The sequence below is a fragment of the Sitophilus oryzae genome, unplaced genomic scaffold (assembly GCF_002938485.1).
Source record: "Sitophilus oryzae breed Bouriz unplaced genomic scaffold, Soryzae_2.0 scaffold_1274_pilon_pilon, whole genome shotgun sequence".
In the NCBI taxonomy this organism is placed as follows: Eukaryota; Metazoa; Arthropoda; class Insecta; order Coleoptera; family Curculionidae; genus Sitophilus; species Sitophilus oryzae.
In genome coordinates this window covers 1,691,261-1,718,628 of record NW_022145920.1, presented here as the reverse complement: position 1 = coordinate 1,718,628, position 27,368 = coordinate 1,691,261, and the positions used below count along the sequence as shown (strand labels likewise).

The 27,368-nt window shown below is 29.6% G+C and overlaps 1 protein-coding gene across 3 annotated transcripts in view; it reads left to right on the top strand.

The window, feature by feature from the left end:
- Nucleotides 1-27,368, top strand: part of LOC115874318 (potassium voltage-gated channel protein Shaw-like) — a 162,510-nt gene that overhangs the window by 67,207 nt on the left and 67,935 nt on the right. For all 3 annotated transcript variants that reach the window (XM_030889425.1, XM_030889424.1, XM_030889423.1), the window contains exon 3: nt 23,178-23,369. In XM_030889425.1, the coding sequence (XP_030745285.1) occupies nt 23,178-23,369 (192 nt within the window). The remainder of the gene's footprint in view (nt 1-23,177; nt 23,370-27,368) is intronic.

The window sequence follows — 27,368 nt, the reverse complement described above, 5'->3', positions numbered from 1 at the left end:
TGTCACTACCCTATATAATTGAGTAATATTCCTGGAAGGGTAAAAACTATCCATTGAGAAAAAATCCTGCGGGAATAATACACATCGGTTTTAGGAAAATAACTCACGATTTTTAGGTCCCTCAGGTGGATTGAGGATCGATTTTCAATTTCAAGGAATGTAAGGAAGTAAACGATAAATGTAGGCATTATAATTATTGTACTATACTTTAAAATTAGATTATATAAAACATAGAAAGAATTTAACAAATTAATTATCTAAAACTAAGTCCAAAAATCGAAAACCGTGTTATATTATTTTGAAAATTTAAAAATTATTTTTTTGCATAAATTTTGAGAACCACTGGATGTTTTCTGGGCTTTCTTTCTTGTAAATTTAATTTACTACCAAAAACGTTTCCAAAAAAAAAACAAAAAAATTCCAAATTTTCAAGGTAAATTTTGCAAAAAAAACTCATAGACGGGTTTCTGGGTTTTCTTTCTTGTAAATTGAATCTACTACCAAAAACGTTTCCAAAAAAAAAATTCAAAAAATTCCAAATTTTCAAAGTAAATTTTGCGAAAAAAACTCACAGACAGGTTTCTGGGGTTGAAATATACTACCCCTAGAAAGATTTGCACTTATTTAAGGCTCACCCTGTATAGCTAAATAAAAATAATATCTAAAAATATTATTATTTAGCAATCAGCACTTAAGAGAAGAGTGAATTTAGAATTGGTATACACCGATTCCAGTTTGTTCATACAATAGGAATAATGTACTAAATATAAAATATTGTTGAAATCAGATTCTTTTAAAAAGTATGTTTTAAATAAATTTTATACAAATATTTAATTACATATGACAACAGATACTTGTAAAACTATTATAAATATGATCTTGGAAATAACAACCATTTACCAACTAATTTTAATACAAAGTGACGGCAATCGTCATTTCTAAGTGAACTCCGACGCCGTATATATATTTATTTGATATCTTAAAAAAAAAAAAAAACGTAGTAAACGTAGTTCGTGGTAAAAGAATCAGGGGGAGCGAAAGTTTTTCTTTTCTACCTTTTTATTCACTTTAATGGAAGTTGCTTTGAAGTAAAGAAAACATTGAAAAAACGATGGGTCAATTTATAAAGAATAGACCGGTAAACAACCGAGGTCAAGTAAAAAGTTTATTTTTAAAAGAAAACCTTAGAAAATACAGAGTTTTCATATATCATAGAATGTAGAATGAATTTATATATCTTAGTTTATATATTTTACAGTAGTTATACATTTTATCAATATAATATTAACAGTAGATGATATTACGTGTACACCTTATCTTTCACAGATGATTAGACTGTGGTAGAACGAGATATATATGACTTGGAAGATATGATGATTATAACTTAATATTTAAAAAATTGGTCAAGTGCGAGTCGGACTCGCGCACGAAGGGTTCCGTACCATTCATTATCTATACAACATTAGATTCTATATTATTATAATTTTTTTTCCGATATAGCTGAAATTTTGAATGCGCGTATAAGTAATTAAAAAAAAATGAAGTAACAAATTACTAAAAATTGTATTAATCAATAATAAATATGTAAAAAGTAAAAATAAATATGTAAAAATATGCAAAATTAAAAAAAAAACGATTAAAAAAAAGTCGCTTTGACTAGGATTCGAACCTGCCTTACTACAGCTCCAACGTCATAGCAGCGTAAAGCGTAAAGTCCTAACGCCTTTAACCACGCGGCCACCGAGGACTTGAAAGATTCTATGTAAAATTCTTACTTAAAAGATAATGTTTAGTGAAAGTACTTTTTTATTTATAAACATTTATTAAATTCTGTTTTTAGTATTTGTTCTTATAGCGGCAACATAAATACATTATCTGTAAAAATTTCAACTGTCTAGCTATAACGGTTCATAAGATAGACCTTTGTGACAGACGGACGGACGGACGGACGGACGGACAGCGAAGTCTTAGTGATAGGGTTCCCGTTTTTACCCTTTGGGTACGGAACCCTAAAAAAGAAATATATGTGCATTGGTGGACAACAATAAGATCTACAGATAACAACAGGACAAATCATCAGACACTGCAATTGCTATAAATATCTCGGAATGAAAATATCTAAAGAGGGAAGGTAATATTAGAGAGAAACATACAAGGCAGTAAATCAGTTTCAATGCTAAATGAAATACTATGGGATAAGTATACAGGGTGCTACAAATTCGAGGTACGAGCATTGGTATCTCGGTAACCGTAATAGATACGAACTCGGTTAAATTGGGGCAAAGTTGCGCTATGGGATGTTCACCAAGATGCCGTCAAAAAATTTTCAAAAATTTCAAGGATTGTGAGTTTTTTGAAAAAAAAAAAATGATTTTTTTGAAAATCAATTTTATTTTTTCCTATCGTTACTTTTTAGAAAATCAAAAAACTAATTGCATATTCTCTTAGCCACTTTATTAGGGCTATCAGATAGTATTTTTAGATTTTCAAATTATCTTATAATTTTTGAGATACAGAGGCAAACTTAATTTTTCTAAATACGGACCTGCATTTTTTATTTCAGATTTTGAAAGAACTCGGTCTCCTGAGTACAATGATATGCCACACTTAATTTTTTTTTGTTTAGACATTTGAACACAATTTATTTAAACTAATTTCAAGTCCGGCTCTGTTTTTCTTTAATATTTAATCTATTCATCGTTACAATATTGAGAGATAAGCTTTCAAACCTAACAATGACGCGGGGTAAAACATTGAATACAATAAAATAATATAAAATAAGTAATATAAATATAATATAATATAAACAATCAAATAATTTTCCCGGAAGATGGATTGGAAGTGGTAGAGCAGTATAATGTCCAGCGAGGTTCTTGGACCTATCGCCAAGGGGCTACATTATTTGACGTCATTTGTAAAAGTGAAATCAATTCATCTCAACATTTACAATAAAGAGTACAAAATGCATTCGAAAGTATAAGAAGAAAGTTCAAAGAACTATAAATAAAATTGAGCGAAAAATAAATTTGTGCAAATGGGGGTGGTAACTCTTTCGAACATGTAGAACATTAGAAACTAGTTTGTAGAAGTTGATTTATTTATAATTATTAAATTATTTATAATAACTACGATTAATATTATGCATACTATTAGATCGCACACTGAGATTTCAAATTCACAATAAAAAAGGTAAAAATAATATCTTCAAATTTCTGACGTGGATATTATTTATTTGAATCTTCCATTTGTCGCGATTTTCCTTATTCAGTGTTAGTTAGCGCTGATCAATATTGTTGGGATGAATATAATCAGATTAAATAATTTAAGAAACCAGAGTCGGACTTGAAATTATTTTAAATAATGATTAAATTGTTTTGTTGCTGTTAAGGTATCCAAAACAAAGAAATAGTATTAAGTGTGGCATATCATTGTATTCAGGAGACCAAGTTATTTGAAAACCTCAAATAAAAAATGAAGGTCCGTATTTAAAAAAATTAAGTTGGCCTCTGTATCTCACAAATTATCAGCTAATTTGAAAATCTAAAAATACTATCAGATAGCCCTAATAAAGTGGCTATGAGAATGTGCAATTCGTTTTTTGATTTTCGAAATAGTAACGACAGGAAAAAATAAAATTGATTTTCAAAAAAATCCGTTTTTTCCAAAAAAGTCAGCAATCCTTGAAATTTTGAAATCTTTTTAGATGGCATCTTGGTGAACATCCCAATACAAACAACTTTGCCCCAATTTAACCCTGTTTGTATCTATTACGGTTACCGAGATACCAATGCTCGTACCTCGAATTTGTAGTACCCTGTATAACGGTAGAAAGCAAAAAAATACCGCTCCATCGCAAACAGGATAATTATAATAATTATAATATTTAAGTAATTCTTGAAAGAGAAAACTAAAAGAACGTTAAAAGTTACGGATTTGGCCTTTTGCCCAAGAAAGAGTATTATGATCCTTATTTTTTAATATCTTTATTAAATATATAGCTGAAAATATTGGTGTTCAATCTCCTGTATGCCAATCATGTAAAACATTTTACTAAGATCAATTTGATTGGCGATTCGACTGCACAATGATTTAGATAATATTTAGTTTTGGTCATTGAAAAACGGTCTTCAGTTCAATGTCAAAAAGTGCTGGATTTTAACCTGTAAGACCGTATGTAAATAAATAAATGAAAATTAAAATTAATCTATAAAGTATACAGGGTGGCGCACCTCATTCGCCTCGGTTGATTATACGAAAACGGAAAGATGTAGAAACAAAATATTTTAAGGGTATATGTGGGGAGACAATGTGCACAATTTAAAATTATTTTGAAATATACAGGATGTTTCAGAACTAAGATCCATACCAAAGTTATATTTTTTCTTATGGAACACCCGGCATTTTATTACATTTTTGGATTCTTGGGCCCAAAAAAGGCATGTATTATAAAGGTAAAATATGTTTAAAATCTTTAGTTTTTGAGATATTTAAAGATATTTAAATTTGCATGCTAGAATAGAATAGACTATTAACACCCTGTACATTACTTTTTCGAATTAATTCTTATGCCGAGTTTAAAGGTAGAAAAATAAACTTTACTGAAAATGGTATTGGTTCCTTAAATTTATACATGGCTATCAAAAGTTGCTGATCTATTTTAAGGATATATTTTATATAAAAACTTTGTAATTTTAAATGTAACACCTTGTATTTTTTTAAATAAATCGAAGCAGTTTCAAATGCTCCTTCAAATTATATTAGTGTTTCCTATACCTATCTAGCTCAGATTTTGAATTAAAAGCGATTTTTAAATAAAATTGTAATCAATGCCATTGCAATTTTCTAGTGACAGTTAGTAACTATTTTCAAATGCGACATTAGTTTATGGACATTATTATTTATAATTTATAACAGTTTACTTAAATTTACAGGCAATAGTTTAATAAGCAAGTATTCATTATTTTATCAAGAGAAATAAAGCAGTATCTGCTAGCGGAACGAATAGATATGTTACTAGTGATATTATTTTGTGAGGAAAATTGCTTCTTGACCTCAAGGGTTTATGCTCAAAGATATCCAAATAGGAATCTTCGTGATAAGAGTTTCTTTGAAAAACTTCATGTCCTATTTCGCCTGGTAGTGTGGTTTATAAAAAACCTATAGGCAGAAGCCTGTCGTTGGAAGTGAAGAAAATGAATTTGCCATAATTGGCTCTTTTATAGAATATCCATGTATCTACAAGTCATCGTAAAATAATTCAAAGACTACTTCTTCGTTTTTCTTCATAGAATAATAAACACATATTTAATAAATATTATTTATTAAACTATTGTAGGTAAGTTAAATTCAGGTTCATAATAAAAGTAAACTGGTATAAATTTAAAGAAATCCATAAACTAATTTCGATTTTGAAAATAGCTACAAACTATAACTAGAAACTTGCCATGACAACACTAGCTATCTTTATTACAATTTTATTGAAAAATCGCTTTTTATTCAAAATCTGAGCAAGATAGGTATAGGAAACCCTAATATAGTTTGAAAGAGCATTTAAATCTGCTTCGACTTATTTAAAAAAATACATAGTGTTGTATTTGAAATAACGAAGTTTTTATATAAAATAAATATTTAAAATATACCAGCAATTTTTGATACCCCTGTATACATTTAAGGAAGGAATAACATTTTTCTGTTAAGTTTATTTCTCTACCTTTAAACTCAGCACAAGAACTAATTCTGAAAAGTAATGTACAGGGGGTTAATAATCTATTCTATTGTAGCATGTAAATTTAAATATCTTTCAATATCTCAAAAACCAAAGATTTTAAACATATTTAACCCTCATAATAAATGCCTTTTTTTGGGCCCAAGTATCCAAAAGTGAAATAAAATACCGGGTGTTCCATAAACAAAATATAATTTTGGTATGGATGCTAGTTCTGAAACACCCTGTACATTTCAAAATAATATTAAATTGTGCACATTACCTCCCCACGTATACCCATAAAATATTTTGTTTCTACATCTTTCCGTTTTCGTATAATCAATCGAGGCGAATGAGGTGCGCCACCCTGTATAATACTATATAAAATATTTTTTAACTTTATGGGCCTTATCGAGACATCTAAAAACATAATATTTAGGAGTAAAATCTGTAAATCTATATTACATTGCATTCTGTAGAGCTGAGCGTTACTCAATGGTATAAGCTTAATTGATGAATACGGTTTAATATTTCAACTTTAAAACCAACATTTATCATTCTGTACACATATTAGCATTAGCAAACGTGCGAGTTTGAATATATGTTCTGGAATTAAACCATGTTTGGGAGTATAAAACAGCCCCTAAATTCATTTTATTTCGTACAAAATATATTCAGGTACCTAGTTTAGAATTTTAGACTTTTAAAATAATATAATACATATTTTGTAACCATGATAAATTCATTATATCTTACAATATTAATTACTACTATACTAAAATATATACAATCAATAAATATTTTGATAAATACAAGTTCATTAGATTATAATATGTAGTAATTAAATGTTTGTATACAGGGTGGAGCACCTCATTCGCATCGGTTGATTATACGAAAACGGGATGATGTAGAAACAAAATATTTTATGAGTATTAGTTAGACAGTTACTAACTGTCACTAGAAAATTGCAATGGCAACACCAGCCATCTTGATTGCAATTTTATTTAAAAATCGCTTTTTATTCAAAATCTGAGCTAGATAGGTATAGGAAACCCTAATATAGTTTGAAAGAGTATTTGAATCTGCTTCGATTTATTTAAAAAAATAGTTTTTATATAACATATATCCTTAAAATAGATCAGCAATTTTAGATAGCCCTGTATAAATTTAAGTAAGCAATACCGTTTTTCAGTAAAGTTTTCTACCTTTAAACTCGGCATAAGAATTAATTCTGAAAAGTAATGTACAAGGTGTTAATAATCTGTTCTATTATAGCATGCAAATTTAAATATCTTTAAATATCTCAAAAATCAAAGATTTTAAACATATTTAACCCTTATAATAAATGCCTTTTTTTTGGACTCAAGAATCGAAAAATGAAATAAAATACCGGGTGTTCAATAAGAAAAAATATAACTTTGGTATGGATCTTAGTTCTGAAACACCCTGTATATTTCAAAATAATTTTAAATTGTGCACATTGTTTCCCCACATATACCTATAAATATTTTGTTTCTATATCTTTCCGTTTGCGTATAATCAGCCGAGGCGAATGAGGTGCGCCACCCTGTATATTGTGAATAAATTAAAATATTAATTATTAATTACTAAAAATTATTTATATTAATTAACTTTAATATAATCATACATAGTATTATTATAAGAAATTAATTAACTTTTATTTAAAAATTAAATATCACAAATAAAAATACTATAATTAAAAATTTTTAAAAAAATTTGCATTTTAATATATAGTTTATATTAACTTATAATAGTATGTTTAATTAATACGTTTAAAATAATTTATCTTTCTTTCCTATATTTTCTTTTAAGTAAATAGAGTTATTTAAGATTAAATGTGTATCATAAGTAATCAAATTATGAATATTAAAGTACAATTAATTGAGTTTTATTAATTAATCGTGTTTTGGACATTGACAGTTAAACAGTTTTTCTACCTTTGCCACTAATTTATATAAAATCGTAATAGGAAAGCCCAGTTATTATTATCATTTTTTTATTTAATTTTTTATATCATATTAAGGACTTTTCATTTTTGTCGTTTAAAATGAGGTTTGATCGATGAGCATTTATAAAAAGGTTAGAGCAGTAATAAAAGAATTATTTAAAAGGAAAAGTCCCGTTATCTATGATTATAATTTACCTGAAATTTATAATATATTTTTTATGGCTACCTATTCTGTATTGTGGAAGGAGCATAAATCTAACGGTGGATCCTTATGCATCCCCTCCCGGGAGACGCACATCGTTTAAGGCATTGCTCACATGGTGATACCCAAGTCTCGAAAGAATGAGAATACTTAGCAGATGGGAGAAGTGTCATGTGTTGAGACAAGAAAATATAATTTGCATATTAATATTTTTATAACTTTTTATTTCATTTTTAAAATATTTTTGTACCATTTATTTATTTACCTATACATATTTAAAATTGAATATTAATACATATTGACTGCGGTGAAATTAAATATGTATAATCAATTTGATAATTTATGTCAAATGAAATTTGATTTTCTTTATGCTTATTTTGTTTAACATTCGCAAATTTAATTCAATAAAAAAATAAAACCTGTTGAATAATTAAATTGCGTAAACAAAACAATAATAATTGTATATTCCATTAATTTTAAATATATTTCTTTAGCATATCAAAATCAAATATTGTCGAATTCAACTCTATTATATTATTATTTAATTAATTATTTCAGTACTATGCAGCATATGAAGTTGACTAAAAATAGCAGTGATAACAAATTTAATATTTCATGCTTTTAGTCGACGATGATATGACTGACTGAGAAAAAAAAACTATGTATGATTGAGATAAACGTAATAGATTTCTGGAAATTAGGCATGCTAATAAAAAAATTATGGGGGTTTAATTATAGTAATAATAATTTAATTAATAATAATACATAATAAAATTGAATACATAAAATATAACGTTATGTTGTATCTAGGTAAATTGTTGATTTTTTTAGTATTTGTTTTTGCATTATTTTAGAGAGGCGGTTGCTCAGAAACCAGTCATTGGCTTTCGATTGGGTATCCTTTACATCCTGTTGTAATCTGTGTGGGCGAAAGATTTCTCCTCATTAGGGTTGTGTCAACCGCAAACATGAAAAATAAGTTAAATTGATTTTTCATGTTCGTTTTTCACTTCTGATGTATTTTGTGTATATGTTACAGTGAAAGTCGGAAATTCAGTGATTGTTAACATTCACTAGGAAATGCTAACAATTACGCATTGGACCAGTGAATGTGGTATTTTAAAGAGATTTGTCGACTTTTCCTAGTAATTTCTAACATCACTAGAGTGAAAGTAGGTACCATTTACTAAAGGTCGCCAGTAAAAGTTATTTTATTGTACAGGGTGAGTCAACGATAGAGTAAAGTCCATTATCTCTTTTGTTTCGAGGTTTACAAAAAAATATTAAATATATAAGTTATAGAGATGGTTAAGATACACATTTTAAAATTATTATACAGTATACAGGGTGCTTCAAAAAAGTGTGGCGATTATAACATACATTCTTTTAAATGCGACACCCAATTTTTTATTTTATTTTTAGATTCTGCGTAAAATTCCATAACTTTTTTATATATAATGTTATATACCTAAAATTAATAGTTTTTGTTATATTTAAATTTGTTTAAACAAATGTTAGATTGCAGTGGGTTAAAAAATTGTCAGTGATGGCATTGATTCTGAAGTTGGACAACTAAAATTTGGTAGGAGAATTTTATAGAGATAGAGAAAAAGACCTATGTAAAGATATTTTAGTTAGATGTTACAGGGTGTTCGAAATATATTTAGGAATTTCAACTACTTAAAATTAAGGAATTTCAATTTTTTTAAATGGTACACATTATATATTATCATTTTTTCTGATAGATTTTACCAAACTCTTCAACTTTTATTAAGAATGTCATATACCTATTTTTATTAGTTTGCTATTTATTCCAATTTTTCCTATTTTTACCCATATTTCTAATACAATTGCGCTATAACATCATAGTTACCATGACAAAAAGTAATAATAATCACAAATTCATGTCTGTTAAGCAAGTTAAGAACAAAATTTGATTTTTAGTTTAATTTGTTGTAATAAGTATAAATGGTAGAGATAATAGTTACAGATTTTCCTGAAATGAATTAGTCAATGTGATTGATATACACGGACAAGCTTAGAAAACCACATTTTTTGGATCAATACTATATATTATACAGTATTTTGCTAACTACTAAAAATAGATGTATATATTATCTAGAGAACATCTTCAGTGTGTAGTGGGACGGTTTCGCGGCAGTAGTAATATTGGCTTTACCAAATGAATTATAAACCAGAATTACTACGAGAAAAACTTTACTGCATGTCGAAGAAAATTCATATATCAGTAGTCTTCAGCAATTAGGTAGTCTAGTATTACCCTAATCTGTGGCTATTCGCCCCGACGAAAAATCCCAAGTGTCATCTTTCATAAATATAGAAATACACCAAGAAATTCCCTCTGCGATTTAGTTTATTTGAGTAAAGTTAATTAATTTTAACTAATACCAGCAATTGTAACTAATTATGAAGCTACTTGTTAAATGTAAGTAATAAATAGTTTTGTTTTGTCATGGTAACTTTGATTTTATAGGGTAATTGTATTGAAAATATGGGTAAAAATAGAAAAAATGGGAATAAATCGCAAACTATTAAAAATAGGAATATGACATACTCAATAAAAGTTGAAGAGTTATGTCAAATCTATCAGAAGAAATGATAATATATAGGGTGTCCCATTTAAAAAATTTTAGATTTTTTAATTTTATGTAGCTGAAATTCATAAATATATTTTGAACACCCTGTATCATTTAACTAAAATATCTTTATATATATATATATATATATATATATATATATATATATATATATATATATATATATATATATATATATATATATATATATATATATATATATATATATATATATATATATATATTTTTTTTTTTTCATCTCTACAAAACTCTCCTACCAAATTTTGGTACTCTAACTTCAGAAACAATGGCACCACTGATAATTTTATACCACACTGCAATTTAACATTTGTTTAAATAAATTGAAATATTACAAAAACTATTAATCAGGTATATAACATTATATATAAAAAAGTTATGGAATTTTATGCAGAATCTAAAAATAAAATAAAAAATAGGGTGTTGCATTTAAAAAAAACACATGTTATAGCCGCCACACTTTTTGAAGCACCTTGTATACTCTATAATAATTTTAAAATGTGTATCTTAACCATCCCTATAACTTTTATATTAAACATTTTTTGTAAACCTTGAAACAAATGAGATAATGGACTTTACGCTATCGTTGACTCACCCTGTACAGGACGAGTGTGGAGAGGAAAAATGTTGGTGGAAGTTAGAACAAATAAAGCTTTTAAGAATATTGGATCACCTCAATGTTCAAGCTGATACACATATCTTAAAATTACAATTTACTTCTTTAGTATATTTATTAAAAATTATAGAAAATAACGACATAACCTTCTAAATATTAAAAGCCATAGTAAACGTTTTAAATTGTACAAAAGGATTAAAAAAAGATTCATAAACATAAGATTACTTATTGGTACAAGGTTTTTTTAATAAAGTTCTTCATCGCGGACAAAATAAAGGTATGCCCGAATTTTCTTTAACCGGGAGTTATTCGTTTTTTCAAACCCGCTACTTCAAGCATATCAAAACGTTTAATGTTAGCATATCAAAAAGTTTATAGTCACTAGGTTCCTTAATATTTTTTTCTCTTGCACGCTTAACTTTTGCTATTCTACTTCATTATATTGCAAAAATGTAAAACAAGCACTGTTACATTTTTGCGAGTGTCTGGTTTACCTTAATTTTTCACAGAAAATTTCTTCCGTAGGGAAAATACCGTACAGCGCTTTTTACAACACAATATAATAACAAAACAATTATACATAACCACAAAAAACAAAGCGAATTTACGCCAGATGTCTGCCAACGTTGCCAACGTTTAGCCCAATTTAATGTTATCCTTATATTATTGTCTATTATTCAACTAATCCTTATTTATCCATATTTGTATTTTACAACATGTGACAACCGCTAACTGAATCTTTCAAACTCACTGTCATCGTCCAGGCAATGCTATCACTCACTAGTAAAAGTTGGTTTCAAAAAAAGATGTTGAACTTTTATTGGCGTAGTTTTAGCAAATCAGTGAATGTGAGCTTTTACTAGTAATTGTTAACAATCACTGATTTCCAAATTTTACTGTTACATATATAACTTTATAACTCTAATTCTTTACGCTCCTGAGAAAGTCATAAACACATATATATATATATATATATATATATATATATATATATATATATATATATATATATATATATATGTATATATATATATATATATATATATATATATATATATATATATATATATATATATATATATATATATATATATATATATATATATATATATATATATATATATATATATATATATATATATATATATATATATATATATAGAAAATCTGGGATTTAGTGGGGTTGCAGTCGGGAGGGTTTGACAAAGAATTAATACACTTTGTTAATTGTCAAGCTTTCGGAATTTATTTATTCCTTCCTCAGGACACAAAATGGAAATACAAGTTAGACAATTGCTGTTATAAAAGTTAAGAATAAGACTTACTTAACGTGGTACAGAAAATACCTTCATAAAAACTACATTAAACATGGTTTGTGTTGATAACTCCACCGTGAAAGCATCGCTGACCAGTCAACCACAAGGACTCTTATAAGGCGGTTAAGCCGCCAAATATAAGTTAGAACATTAGAATAATTAAGAGATGTTAGAAATTTTTAAATTAAAGAATTTTTTGCGTCTCAATCCGAAGCGTGGAGGCGCAAAACAATTGACAGGCGACAACCGCGACATCCAAACGTCAAAAGTCAATTGTCAGAAGTCAAGTTAGTAAAAGTGATCTATGGATGTCGAACAAGGCTGTGGCATGTCCATCATTGTATTCATGTAAAAAACCAATGGTGTGGGTGGTCATGTAGAAAAGTGGAGTGATCAAGGCACAACACTAAAAAAACACTAAAAAACATTAATAAAACACCCTTACTCGTGCAACGAGACAAAAAACAATTAGGTGGTAAAAATACAATTACATTTACAATTCAGAAAATGTCACCAAATATCTGCAACCAGAAATACACCGAGCGCAATCAGAAAAAGAATTTTCTTATAAGCAATTGAATAAACATTAGGATGTGCTAAAAATTCTGAAAAAAGACAAGAGGTGCAATGCAAACACTTAGAAAAGGCCAAATGTGAAGAAGGTAATGAGGAAAATATGACAATAATGTTCATATTAATCAATGTGAAAAACTGTCACAAAAAATCATTAAATTGTACAAATTTTTTTCCTTCACAATTTTTTATATTAAATTCACAGGAAATTCATGAACCAAACCTTTTCATAGTATTGGCAATACTTCCAAAATTACAAAATTACATAAGGTGTAAAAAACTACAGAAACACACTCCGCAAAAAGGGGGGAACAAACAAAATCAGCAAATTAAGACGGTTGAGTGACAAGGTAAAGACAATGTGCGGCTTGGACAATCCAAGAAAAGGCAATGCACCAAACTGACAGTGCACTCCACGCAAATTGCTTATTATTATTAAAAAACATTTAATCAAAGGTAAAACCACCGTTGGTTCTGAAGGAACCAAGGGAGGGTAAAAAAAAAGAGACAAAAAACAAGTGCACACAGGCACCTGTTATGGTAATATGCACTGGAAACGTATTAGTGCATATACCTTGAAACAGTCCGAGAGGGACTGGGAAGGGGCGATTAGCAAATTACATAGCATCTATAAAAGATATGGTCAAAATTCCGTTGCGTACATAAACAACGAAATGAGACAAAAAATCTCCGGGTGGAAACCCGGTATTTCCATTTTAGTGTCCTGAAGAAGGAATAAATAAATTCCGAAAGCTTGACAATTAACAAAGTGTATTAATTCTTTGTCAAACCCTTCCGACTGCAACCCCACTAAATCCCAGATTTTCTTTCTCACTAGTCAGTCAGAGACTACTTTCTGCCTATATATATATATATATATATATATATATATATATATATATATATATATATATATATATATATATATATATATATATATATATATATATATATATATATATATATATATATATATATATATATATATATATATATATATATATATATATATATATATATATATATATATATATATATATATATATATATATATATATATATATATATATATATATTAACTAAAAGTACTATTTGATATGTATATGCATAAACAATGTGAAAATATAGAGCTTTAGAATAAATTAAGTTTGATTTAGAACAGATCGCTTACCGAGAATACCGGGTGAGTCTTATATAAGTGCAAATATTTTTAGGGGTAGTATATTTTGACCCCAGAAATGCGATTATGAGTTTTTTTCGCGAAAAAAAATTTGAAAATTTCGAATTTTTTGAAAAACTTTTTAAATTTTTTTTTATTTTTTAATTAAAAAATATAATTTGTTGACAATATGGCAAAATAGGTAGTAGATTCAATTTACAAAAAAGAAAATCCAGAAAAGATCCAGTAGTTTTAAAAACAAACTTTTAGCAAAAAATATTTTTTTTTGGAAATTTTCAAAGTAAAATATTTCGGTTATTTTAGATTTATTTGAAACACGGTAAAGAGAAAATATTTGCTCTTATTTAAGACTCACCCTGTATTTTTATTAAAGTATTAAATTAGGAAATAAATATGTATATCCTATTCTATATTAATCACCTTTCACTCCATCCGATTACGCAAATGGACATATTAGATTCACGGTAAAATATCTCCCTCCTTGTTCCTAATTCTGAGTAAAAAAATCACTGTTTTTTCTCAGATCTGATCAGGTCACATTTTTTATTTCCACGCTGGTCAGACGGGTTGTTGAGTAAATTGATCAGCCGCCTACTACTGAGACAGATGCTGTTTGAAGCTGTTCGGTTTGATTTGGTTTGTTTTTAGCTTGTTTTCTATACCTGGTTATATTCCCTTCGTTTAGCTTAGCATATCGATCAACACATCGTACAAAAGTATAGTAATAATTGCAAGTTGAGTGTTTATGGAGAACCAGTTATTTCCGAAATTAAAAAAAAATAATTTTGATGTTTATGAAGATTATTGTTTTGTAATATTTAACAAAAATATCGTCTTTTATTTATAATGATAAATAATGTATAATGATTTATTTAATAATTTTTCCAGTATTATGGATACAGAGTACAATTTTTCTCAAAATCTAAATAAATAAAACAAAGTTGGGTTAGTTACACCAGTTTACACCTACCCCAGTATCCTTCAGGCAGAAATGTATGCTATCGAAAGATGCGTACAATTTATCTTAGATAGGAACTATCGAAAACAGGAAATTGCCATCCTATCCGATAGTCAAGCAGCACTAAACGCGATCAACTGAGTAACCATCAATTCGAAGTTGGTCAAAGAATGCCTAGAGAAGCTCAACAAATTAGGCAAAGAAAATAAAGTCCTCCTACTCTGGGTGCCTGCTCACCAAGGGATAGAAGGCAATGAAAAAGCAAATGATCTAGCCAGAAAAGGAGCGAACACTCCACTAACTGGACCAGAACCGTCCTGTTTACCAAAGGGGAATCAACTGATAGCGGAACTAAAGAATCTGAAAGACTCCATCCGTAACTTAGAATGGGTGTCTTCCAACGGTCTAAGACACTCGAAAAAGTTCCTTAGAACTTATGACCGAGAGAACTAAAAGGTTTTCTTTGAGTAAAGTAAAAACAATCTTCGGATTGTCACGGGGTTTCCAACAGGACACTGTCTCCTCAATGAACACCTCAGTAGGCTGAAGCTGAGAAACAACGGCGAATGCAGATTCTGTGGGGAAAATGGGGAAACACCAGAATACCTTATCATTGAGTGCGCCGAGACGACGACCATTCGTGCCATGAACTTTGGTACGGCTGATATCGGAGATGAAGAGCTGGCCTCTGTGGAGCCGTCTCAGATACTGGCTTTTGTTAAAGCCCTGAGACTGTACGATGAGTTATAACTCGTTATAACTCAAGGAAGCGGAATACACAATAGATCTATAAGGTCGCGGTGATTAACTCCCCTCCTAAACATTCTACATTCTAGTTACACCAATTATATCTAAAAACGATTGAACCGATCGTTATGATCTGTTATTTGTTGACTTCGTCTTCGGCCCGAATAGCAGAATAATTATTAAAATCTGGTTATAACTCATGGTAGAAAATATACAGAAAATTAATTATTCTTAAATAAATTAGCTTTAGAAAATTCTCCGCAATCTTCCGCAATTTATCACGCAATTAGCTCACGTCACTCATCCTGATAGCTTATTTGTAATAAATGATTCAGATTCATTAAATAAAAGACTCACATTCAGAAGTGAAATTATTGACATACTAGATGTAGAATAGAAATTCAACGGAAAATAGCATATTCAAATATTGAAATACATAGAAAATATTTGAGTCAAAATGTAAACAGAAATATAAAGAACAAGTATTACCAAAAAACAAACTATCAAAACAGTCATCTGTATAATAAGATTGAAACAAAAAACTTATATAGAAGATTAATTGAGGAAAAAGAAGAAAAAACATGTATTTATTTTTATTCAAACATTTCCAGCTTTTCATTATTTTATTCCAAATATATCACTACGTCGTAAAGTATATTGAGTGATTTTGAAACATATGTAGATTTAATTTAGTACAAATAATTAGTAGTAGGTTTCTCTAAATTTTAAAGTTTTAAAAATTTGATGTCTTTTACTGATTATCAATTTTTAAACATTCGGAAATGCAAATGCGGATATTAATTTGTTTTATTTCGAACAAAGATATTATGTATTTTTATTTAAAGATTTCCAGCTTTCCTTAAGGATTTTATTGATACTGTAACTTTTTTAAAGAATAATACAGGGTGTTCCTCGCTAAAATTTAAGAAGGTGATTCTTGGGCCTATTCTAAGAAAAAAACTTCATATAAATGTATGTCCTAAACATCTTAATTTCGGAAATACAGGGTGGTAAATTTAAAAAAAAAACATTTTATTTCATAATAACTCTGATTTTATTAGAAATACCTTTATGAAACTTGATACACGTCTTCTATGCATCTAAATGCCTTTTTTGGTGTACAAAGGATTTTATTTATTTTAACCAGTGCCGTCCATACGGGTTTTACGTTGAATATTTTTGGAGAAAAAACTGACTTTTCTTAAAATAAAAATTATTTTCAAAATCCCCATTAATTTCTAAACATTTTTTGTTTCTTGATTTTTTTCGTCCAACGCATAGTTTTTGCTCAACAAATAAAAGTCAGTTTATTTCAGGGTCAAATGAAAATATGTTGCGATGACTGTTGTGTGGAAATCATTTCTGCATCGGCTGGAAGGAAATTAAGCAATAAAACAATTTTTTTGTATATCAAAATAAGCATTTTGATGCATGAAAGATTTTGTAATTTTGAAAAAAACATTACAAAATTTTACCACCCTGTATATAAAAAGTTAAGTTTTTCTCTTAGAATAAGTCCAAGAATCACCTCCTTAAATATTAGTATGCCATTAAGGAACACCCTGTATATAAGCTCGTGTCTTACAGTATGATAAATCATACTTTATTCAATTTACTTTAGCTGATATCTGGATTATATCCGAGGCAGAGTGAAAGACAAGTTGTCAAAGTTGATGATCACTTGAGCGAGACGTGTTTGTATTTCTCTAAAACAAGTTTGTTTTCGCAGAGGAAAATGGGCCAAATAAAAGTTTCTTAAGCTAATACGTTTATTTTACCTTCCTACGCTTTTGTTGGTTTAATAATTCGTATGTTTGTGTTTACTTTGTTGTTTTTTTATTTGACTCCGTTGTTTAGTGGAAGTTATTTAATTGAATTTGTTGTTGAATTCTTTAGTTTGATACTCTAAAAAACGTAATAGAAGATACTCTGAATCTATCTATCTCAAAACTTATTTCGAATTGTATCGACGATGATTTTTTTTTCATCTCTTCTTTTATGACGCTTTTATGACGCAATATACAGTTTTTACGTAACTGGCCCATTATTTTTTTTTGGAATATAATTTAAACGCAAATTTGAATGTTCCAAGTGTGCTTTGTATTTAAACCATTTCCATTTTCTGTCATCTTGCTTATTTTAAATAGAACCTATTTTTTTTTTTGGTTTTTGAATTCTTCATGAAAATCCGATCACATTTTGTGTATAAGATCATATACCACAAAGTTATAGACATTATTTTCATATACCTAAGCTTAGACATTTTTTAGGTCTTTTAACGAAGTTCCTTAATTTTTTTCAGAGAAATTTAAAATTTCAACCACCAATAAATAAACTAAACAAAAGAGCAATAGATGTTTGCGTTTTAATAAACTGACTTTATAGCTTTGTTAACGTAAAATGTGTATTTAATTTTTGTGAGCACCTTATATAATATTTGATAAATTGTAGTAAAAATTTAAGTAGAGAAAATACATTTTGTAAAAGAAAGAGAACATAAATTTATATACAGGGTGGTCCGAATTGTATTCCGGAAACTTCGGCAGCATATTCTACAGATCAAAATAAGTGAAAAAGTTCGTATAAATGTATGTCCTAAAATGGCTTAGTTTCGGAGATACAGGGTGTAGAAGTTTTACTTTTATTTCGAGTTCTTCCAAATAATTTCTGAATTAACGTCAATATTTGGATGAAAATTGGTGTCCGGAAGTTTTTTGACGCGAGAAATTTTATTTTGATGTAAATATAACTTTTACTTGTAGAGGGCGCCACCTACATATTTTTTAACTGGTTTGAAAAGTAATAACTTTTCGTCCGTAGCCTATAAAACTACTGAGTAAAAAATATACATTTACGATGTTTTTTACGTAAAAAAGGTCTCTTGGTAAAAATCGCTATGAGTAATGGTTCTCGACATATTTGTAATCGAAATTATCAATACCTGCCATCATTGACATATAAATTATTATACACGTTGACAAAATAGTTGTTAGACTGAAATCATAAATTTGAAATCTTTTTGTGCTAAAAGTTTAACAGAAACTATTTTATCATCATTTTTTCGAAGAAACATTTATGATTAATTTAAAAAAATAAGAAGTTCCCAAATTTATAATTTCAGTCAAATAACTATCCACTCAACGCGTTCATTTTTTGTCAATAATGACATGTATTGACTATTTCCATTCTAAATATCTTGAGAACGATTGTTTTATTTTTGCCAAGAGCCATTTTTACGTAAAAATCACAGAAATGTATATTTTTTCACTCAGTACTTTTATACAGGTATGGACGAAAAGTTATTACTTTTCATAACAATTAAAACACATGTAGGTGGCGCCCCCTACAAATAGGAATCATATTGACATCAATATCACATTTCTCATGTCAAAAAACTTCTAGACACCAATTTTCATTAAAATATTGACGCTACGGAAAAAAATCGAAATAAAAATGAAACTTCAACATCCTGTATCTCCGAAACAAATCATTTTATGGCATACATTTATACGAACTTTTTTACCTATTTTTATCTGCAGAATATGCTGCCGAAGTTTCCGGAATATAGTTCGGACCACTCTGTATAAATGCATTGATGCTAAAATATATTTTAGAAATTAAAAATATTTAATTACTTATTTTATATTTTTATATAATTTATTATTTTTTTCATATCTGAATTTTTTGCCTAGTTATTATGAAGAAGAGGAATCTCTTACCTCATAAAAATATTTTACCATAGACACATTAACACAGAAAGAAAGACGGAAAGTACTTGGCAGTATTTAAAAGAACTTTAAATGGAGCATCTGACAGATACCAATCTTAAAAAAAGATGAAAATACTAATCTTCATTTACAAAGTTTCTGTACAAAGATGGGCTCCATAAATTTAGACCAGAGAAATCGAGAGTTCCATCAATTGACGCCAGTAAAATGGCCCAGAAAATTAAGGCATATTAGTCTTCTTTTGGACTGGAAACTAAGTTCCATCTAGGAAAAATATAATAGGAAAAGTGAAATACTTGTTCGGTGTGTATTGCTGATTTGACAAAAAGTAAAATGAACAAGAAATACGCCATTCAATACCTTTTTTTTAGAAAACGCTTTGTGCTATTTTAATTGGCTTATGGGATATTCTTATTTCTGTGCATTGCTTTTAAAAATTTTTATTAAAATTTTCTTAAAATTTTTGTTTAATTAAATATGAATTTGAAGTACAAAAATATAAGTATAAGCCAGCCAGCTAGGGTATGGCCACTGCCCCACATTGCCCCACCGTGGCCGCCCATTATACAGTTTCCTACGATGTTCTCTATGGGTATCTCGGAAACTACTGCAGATAGAGAGTGGGTTAAATGGGGAAAGAATTGCAGTTTTGTGGGGTCATAAATACGCGCCTTTCAGATTTTTGAAAAAGTTCATGGCTTACTAGATATTTGGAAAAAAACAAATATCGGCTCTTTTAAAAATTGTCACTAATTCCATTATAAGCTATTTTAGACAAAAAGTTTTCGGATAAAAGTTATAGATAATCACATCCTTAATGAGATTGTGTCCTCCTTTTTTTTTCCAAAGCCTGTCATTTTTTACATATGATACAAACTTAAATGTTTTTTAAATGGAAACCATAATTGTCCATGACTTCATAAAAAGCGCCATTTCTTAAGCTTTTCAGCGATATAAGCTATAATATGTTTTCTTCGAAAAATTACTGAGTTATAGCCAATTTTTATAATTTTTAAACAATTTCACTGAGTTAGCCATGGAAACAAGTTTAATCGTCTTTGCTTTCATAAATTTGAAGCTGTCACATCCAAACTTTGTAAATTAAAATAAACAAAAATTGTAAATATGAATTTTTCAAATGAAGAAAAGCGTGTAGGATTATTGGTTCAACTTTTCTTGACCATACATTTTCGAGGATACGTTGACCGGTGAATGTTACGTTTTTTAGAGAACGGTTTTCAAAAAACGTTAGGAAAGTTAAATTTAGTTAAAGCCAATTCTTATCTTTCTTGACTAATTTCACATAGATTGCATGGTATTTTTATTCTGTTATGATTTATAACTTATAAAAAGTCAGAATATATTACTAAATGGTTCTTTACAATTTTCATTACACAAACTAAAGTTTAAAAAAATAATATCACTACATACACTTTAAGTTTTAAAAAATGTTCAAAAAATCCGCCATTGATTTGAGTTGCATCTTTTTAAAACTGAATTACTACCTATTCTCACAGAAGGACTTAATTAAACTTTTCTCGTACCGCCACTTCGAGTGCCTCTCTTAATTCATTAGTTACTTTGTAAATCTTATTGCTAACCATACCGCATAAAAATTCCTCTTCCTATCCCTGCGTTTGCATAATTATGATATAATTTTTAACATTTCTTTCATTATGGGGGAGTGGGGGGTAGTGTGTCATAATGAAAGTCATGTTGGAACCACTCTATTGATGCGCGAGTATCTACGCGCTTTTTTTTATTTGAAAAATTCATATTTACAATTTTTGTTTATTTTAATTTACAAAGTTTGGATGTGGATGAATTTACAAAGTTTGGATGTGTCACGTTTCTGAGAGCAACGGTGATTGAACTTGTTTCCATAGCTAACTAAGTGAAATTGTTTAAAAATGATAAGAATTGGCTATAACTCAGTAATTTTTCGAAGAAAAGATATTATAGCTTATATCACTAAAAAGCTTAAAAAATGGCGCTTTTTATGAAGTCATGGCCAACTATGGTTTCCATTTAAAAAAAAACATGTTTGTATCATATGTCAAAAATGACAGGCTCTAGAAAAAAGCGGAGGACACGATCTATAGAAGGATGTGATTATCTACAACTTTTATCTGAATTTGTCTGGAAATGGAATTAGGGACAGTTTTTAAAATAGCCGAAACTTGTTTTTTTCGAAATATTTAGTAAGCCATGAACTTTTCCGGCGGATATTAATGACCCCACAAAACTGCAATTCTTTCCCCATTTAACCGACTCTCTATCTCCAGTAGTTTCCGGGATACCCATTTTCGTAGGAAACTCACCCTGTATAAGGATAATTGAAATAATGAATTTAGTGAATTTAGGAACTTTTACTCAAAAAAAAGTAATATACCTAATAATTAATTAAAATTTTTTGCATTTGGGTTTTAGATACACCCACATCTTCCTCTATGCATCTTGTAGATGTTTCTGGTGTAGCTTCAACTGATGCCAAAACATTTACCCCAAATGCTTTATTTTCTTTGTTATATTTTTTTGATCTGGGTTTGTTCATCCATATTGAAATAGGTTGCTCTGTATTTTTCGAAATATGCGTTTATCTGCATATCTTCTCTCGGTATATCTGGAATACGATCATGTGTACATACATTGCAATGTTTCAATTACAAGGAAACCTGTACCTAGTAACCTATCTGTTTAAATAGAGCTCTGATGCCGCTGATCAGAATCTTCGTTGGCTAATGTAAAACATTATTCCTATCATATTTTTCAAAATAATAAAAATTTTGTTGTTCTGTCACGTTTAGCACATACAGTGAATAAAGAAAAACAACACGTAAACTAGCACGGAAAAGACAATAGCCAAAATTTGACGTTGAATAAATTATTCAATTGTTATGACTAACTATTATAAACGGCTGCCTATGTTAAAAAGTTAAAAAATGTATATTTTACCTTTTTATGAAAATAAGTCTATGGTATGTTATATTTTTAGAAAGCTCATGACAAGGCAAATTACTCTGTAAAACAAACGAAAATGGGACACAAGTACAAGGGACCTACAGTTTATCGTCGAATCCGAACGGCACTATTTGAGTGGCTGTACAAGACAAATATACTCAAGGTGATTTGCCATTGCCTTCCTTGAGGAGGCGGCTCGTTGGTCACTCTATTTAGATAAATTAATATTTGCATTTAAATAATAAAGCGACCGTACTGGCTCGGGATCGAACCCAGTACCTTTCGCACTGCAGATCGACACACTACTGCTTGCTCTACGGCCGGCAACACGAATAACCTCGTAGGGAGACAAAAGTGAAAACTTTTCTTTGAACACGTAGTTAGAGTAGAGAAACACATTTCCTTTAGTGATATGTCACTGTCTTTCCAGTAATAGAGTAATAATAGCAAACAAACAAACTAGTAGACGAACTTTTGCACTCTCTCACACAACCAGACTTTCCGCTGTTGTGTTATTACCGCTTCTATAAATCCGATCAATCTTTGAACTATCAACTATTTTTTCAGATTCTCTTTTTACTTTTCAGATAGTTGCGGGTGCCTCTGTTTTCTTCATATGTGTCTCAGTATTTTCCTTCTGCTTGAAAACTCACCCTGGAATGAGAGTCGAATGCGATAACATTAAAGAGGTAAATTGCACAGAGCCCCATCCATATTTCCATACGATAGAGCACGTCTGCAATGCCTGGTTCACATTCGAATTGTCCACGAGATTAATTGTAAGTATATATTATAACTTAGGTATAAAACTGATTTATTGTGGTCAGTTCTTGTTCTTTATTTTTTGTTTGATAGGCTGGGGATGGAATTTTGATATGAAAATACACGGTTCGGCAATAGTGCGTCGGTCATCTGTAGCTCATACAATAAAAAAACTTGAGAATTTTGTTTAAGCGCAAGCCTAAAATATGCACCAGGATGTATTTCAGAAAAATATTGTAACTTGTACAGGGTGGCTTAAAAAGTGTTAGTGGATCGGGATGATTTTTTTGAAATGGAACACTTGGTGTATATACACTGTATATTATTGCATTTTTGACTTCGTTCCTGATCACTTCACATAATCCTAGGATATTGTTAAATATATCTTGATAGAGATAATTCAGAGATTAATATTTCTGAAACGATCAAAACAGATTAAATAAAATATCTTAGGATATATACGTATAAAGTGATCAGAAATGAAGCCAAAAATGCATATATAATGAAGCCAAAAAGGCATAATATATTCGTACATGATGTTATATTAAAAAAAATATCCCGATGCATTTACGCTTTTTTGAACCATCCTGTAGAAGTTAAAATATACACTTGACCAAAATTATTGCATTTATCGTTTAAAAATATAGGGAAAGGAATTTAAAGAATCTTTTTTTATACATATCTTTGATAATCTGTAATAAACATTTTTTTTGTTGAAATGGATATGGTAAACAATGTTTAATGTTCAGACCCAATATTATTACAAATTCTTGCACATTTCGATTTGCGATCTCTTGGGTTTCAGAAGAAATTTGACCATTGTTTTGGCCTTAAAATGCCTAGAAACATTATTTCACAGTTTAATAGAGTAAGAATAGTAACACTGTCTAAGTTCTGAAAGTTCTTCACTGAAATTGTAGGAGTTAACCAAAGCGATGTTTCGCGAATATTAAAAAAATTCAGAGAGACAAACGAGGTTACCAAGCAGACCGGCCTGGAACAGGTAGAAAGAGAGTTCCTACTGCTGTGCAAGACCGTCAAATATTGCACGACGTAATCCCCTGCTTTCTAGTACTGCTATTAAAAACGAGTTAGCTCGCCTTGAAGGAGTAAATGTTTCAAGAAAGGCCATAGGAAGAAGACTCCATGACAGAGGATTACATTTAAGGAGGCCTCTACATGTTCCGAAGCTTAATTTACAGCACAAAATTACGCGACTACAATGGGCTGAGGAGATAAGAACAAATAGACCTACTTAACTGGAGTTTCGTTATGTTTAGTGATGAAACAAGAATAGGCCTAGAAGTTTGGTATGGAGAGCATCTGGAAGACGAGCACGCTTGAATGCAGCTCAACCCCGTGTCCCGTTTCAAGGGGGAAGTATTAAGGTATGGGCAGGTATAATGCACGGAGCACGAACTCCTCTTGTTTTTATTGATGGAACAATGACAGGTGCCTCATATCTTCGAGACGTTTTAGAGCCTATTGTGCGTCCATTTCGAGGGGCAGTGGGGGATGAATTTGTTTACATGGTCGATAATGCTCCTCCCCATCGCACTTTAGCGATTCGCGAATTTTGTGAGGAAGAGGGTATAAGGAAAACTGTGGTGGCCATCGATGTCTCCAGATATGAATGTGATCGAGCATGCTTGGGACATGCTAAAACGCAATATTGCCAAAAGGATTGATCCCCCTCCCCCGTACCTTAAATGAATTGAAAATTGCTGCGCGCGAAACATGGGAAGCCATTCCTCAACATCTTCTGGACAACTTAATTGAGAGCATGCCACGTCTTCTCACAGCTTGCATTTAGTCTCGAGGAGGCAATACAGACTATTATTAGTTGTGAGAAATAATTAAAATTGTTTTCAATATTTTCTGTTTAAAATGAAATTTGTTTTTGTTGATTTTCACTCATTATGAAATAAAATTATAATAACAGCCTAGTTGCACCTAGATATTAGTTAGTCGTGTAGTAAGCCAATATGTCCAAAAATATAAAAAGAATCATATTAGGTCCAAAATAAAATAAAGATATCGTTATATGCAATAATTTTGACCATGTGTGTATTTTCCTGTAATATATTCTTTAGGTTTGCACATATACAAAATCCGTAATTTCTTTATAGTAGGAGCTATGCCCGACGCACCATTGCCGGCCCCTTTATATATCATATTTTTATTTTTGGGCTTATCCAAGCATTGTTTTGGTTTGATTTTGATGCCATTTTTACTGCAATTTATTTTATGTAGTGCGATACTTGCATCTTTTATTTTTAAAACATATTTACTGTAGGCGTCACTTTTATCCAGCTACACAACCGTGTTTTTAGATTTTTTCATCTACAATTGACTACAACCCGGACCAACGACTTTGACCTAATTCGGTCCAGTTCGCGAGTAGTGTAGTGGCCATTTAAGACTGTAGAGAGAAATCAACAATGTTTTCAACGATATATCACACAAAAATACTTAACTTTTTTTAATACGAACCTCGCATTTAAAAAATATTTTTTATCGAAGGAATATTCCAATTGCTACTTGACAAATCCTACTTGACAAATCCTACTTGTTACTACATACTCCTCATTTACTATTGTGTTTTTTTGAGGCAACAAATTCTGCTTTCGGAATAACATTAAAACTTTTTAAATACTATTAATACACTATGTGTAAACTTTTCTTTAACTACATTAAAAAATAATTGCGTAGTCATTTTTTTGGTTATACTTTCTTTGGGAAAATCCAATCTGTATATATATTTTGTTGGATTTTGTTAAAAGATTTTGAAATGTTTGTATTAAAATATCATTTGGTAACTTCCTTTTTTAGATTAAGGTAAAAACAAAGCCGTGTTTTCCCAGTCGACAAAATATAATAAAACACGGATTTTCCTTGGCGCTAATCAAACTTTCCTTTTTCTTTTCCCGACCTCGAGAGAAAATTTATTTTTCTCGGTTCTATTTTGCCAATAAATAACTCCTGGATTCGAACTTGAATTAAAATTTTAATTAGAGAAGTCCATTCTTTTTATTGGGGGAAAATGTACTATTTTCTTACGGAGAAAAGACAAATTCTGTAGAGGAATTTTGTGACAAATTGGATTTTAAAGAAAAATTTAGAAATAATTGTTTTGAAAATATGTTCCGTTATGCAATAACAAAATCCAATTAATATAGTCCTGGAAACGGAATTTGAATATGCAGCGTGATCCGAGCTCTATTCCGGAAACTTCGGGAGCATATTCTGCAGATAAAAATAAGTTCAAAAGTTCGTATAAATGTATGTCCTAAAATGCTTAGCCTCAAAGATATAGGGTGCAGAAGTTTTATTTTTGTTTCGATTTTTTCTAAATAATTTCTGAAGTAACGTCAATATTTGGATGAAAATTTGTGTCTAGGAGTTTTTTGACATGAGAAATTTGATTTTGATGTCAATATGACTCCTACTGGTAGAGGGCACCACCTACATGTGTTTTAACTGTTTTGAAGCGTAATAACTTTTTGTCCGTACCTGTATAAAACTACGGAGGGAAAAAATATACATCTCTGTGTCTTTTTACGTAAAAAATATATTTTTGTTAAAATCGCTATGAGCAACCGTTCTCAAGATATTTATTTAGAATGGAAATAGTCAATACATGTAATTATTCACAAAAAATAAACACTTCTGTTTTTTTCTCAGGTAAGATTTCGACAGACTATGACAGAAGAAAAGCGGATGACGTCCATACCAATCTATTTATTTTACTAAAAAAAAGTTTCTAATATTTTTTAAGTTAACTATGGATGGATTTAAATATAAATCCGTCATGCGTCGTCTCTTGTTGTTTTTAACCAGTTTTATTGGTTTATTTTAAAAATGACAGATCATATTTCAATTTTATTGGTTTAACGGAACGATGAACGACAAACAGACGCCGATGCGTATGAACCCGCCTTTAGATTTCTGAGAGTTTTCAAAGTCTTGCCAAATTATAGGTTATAATTTTGTGTCAACTTATGTTAAATACCTTG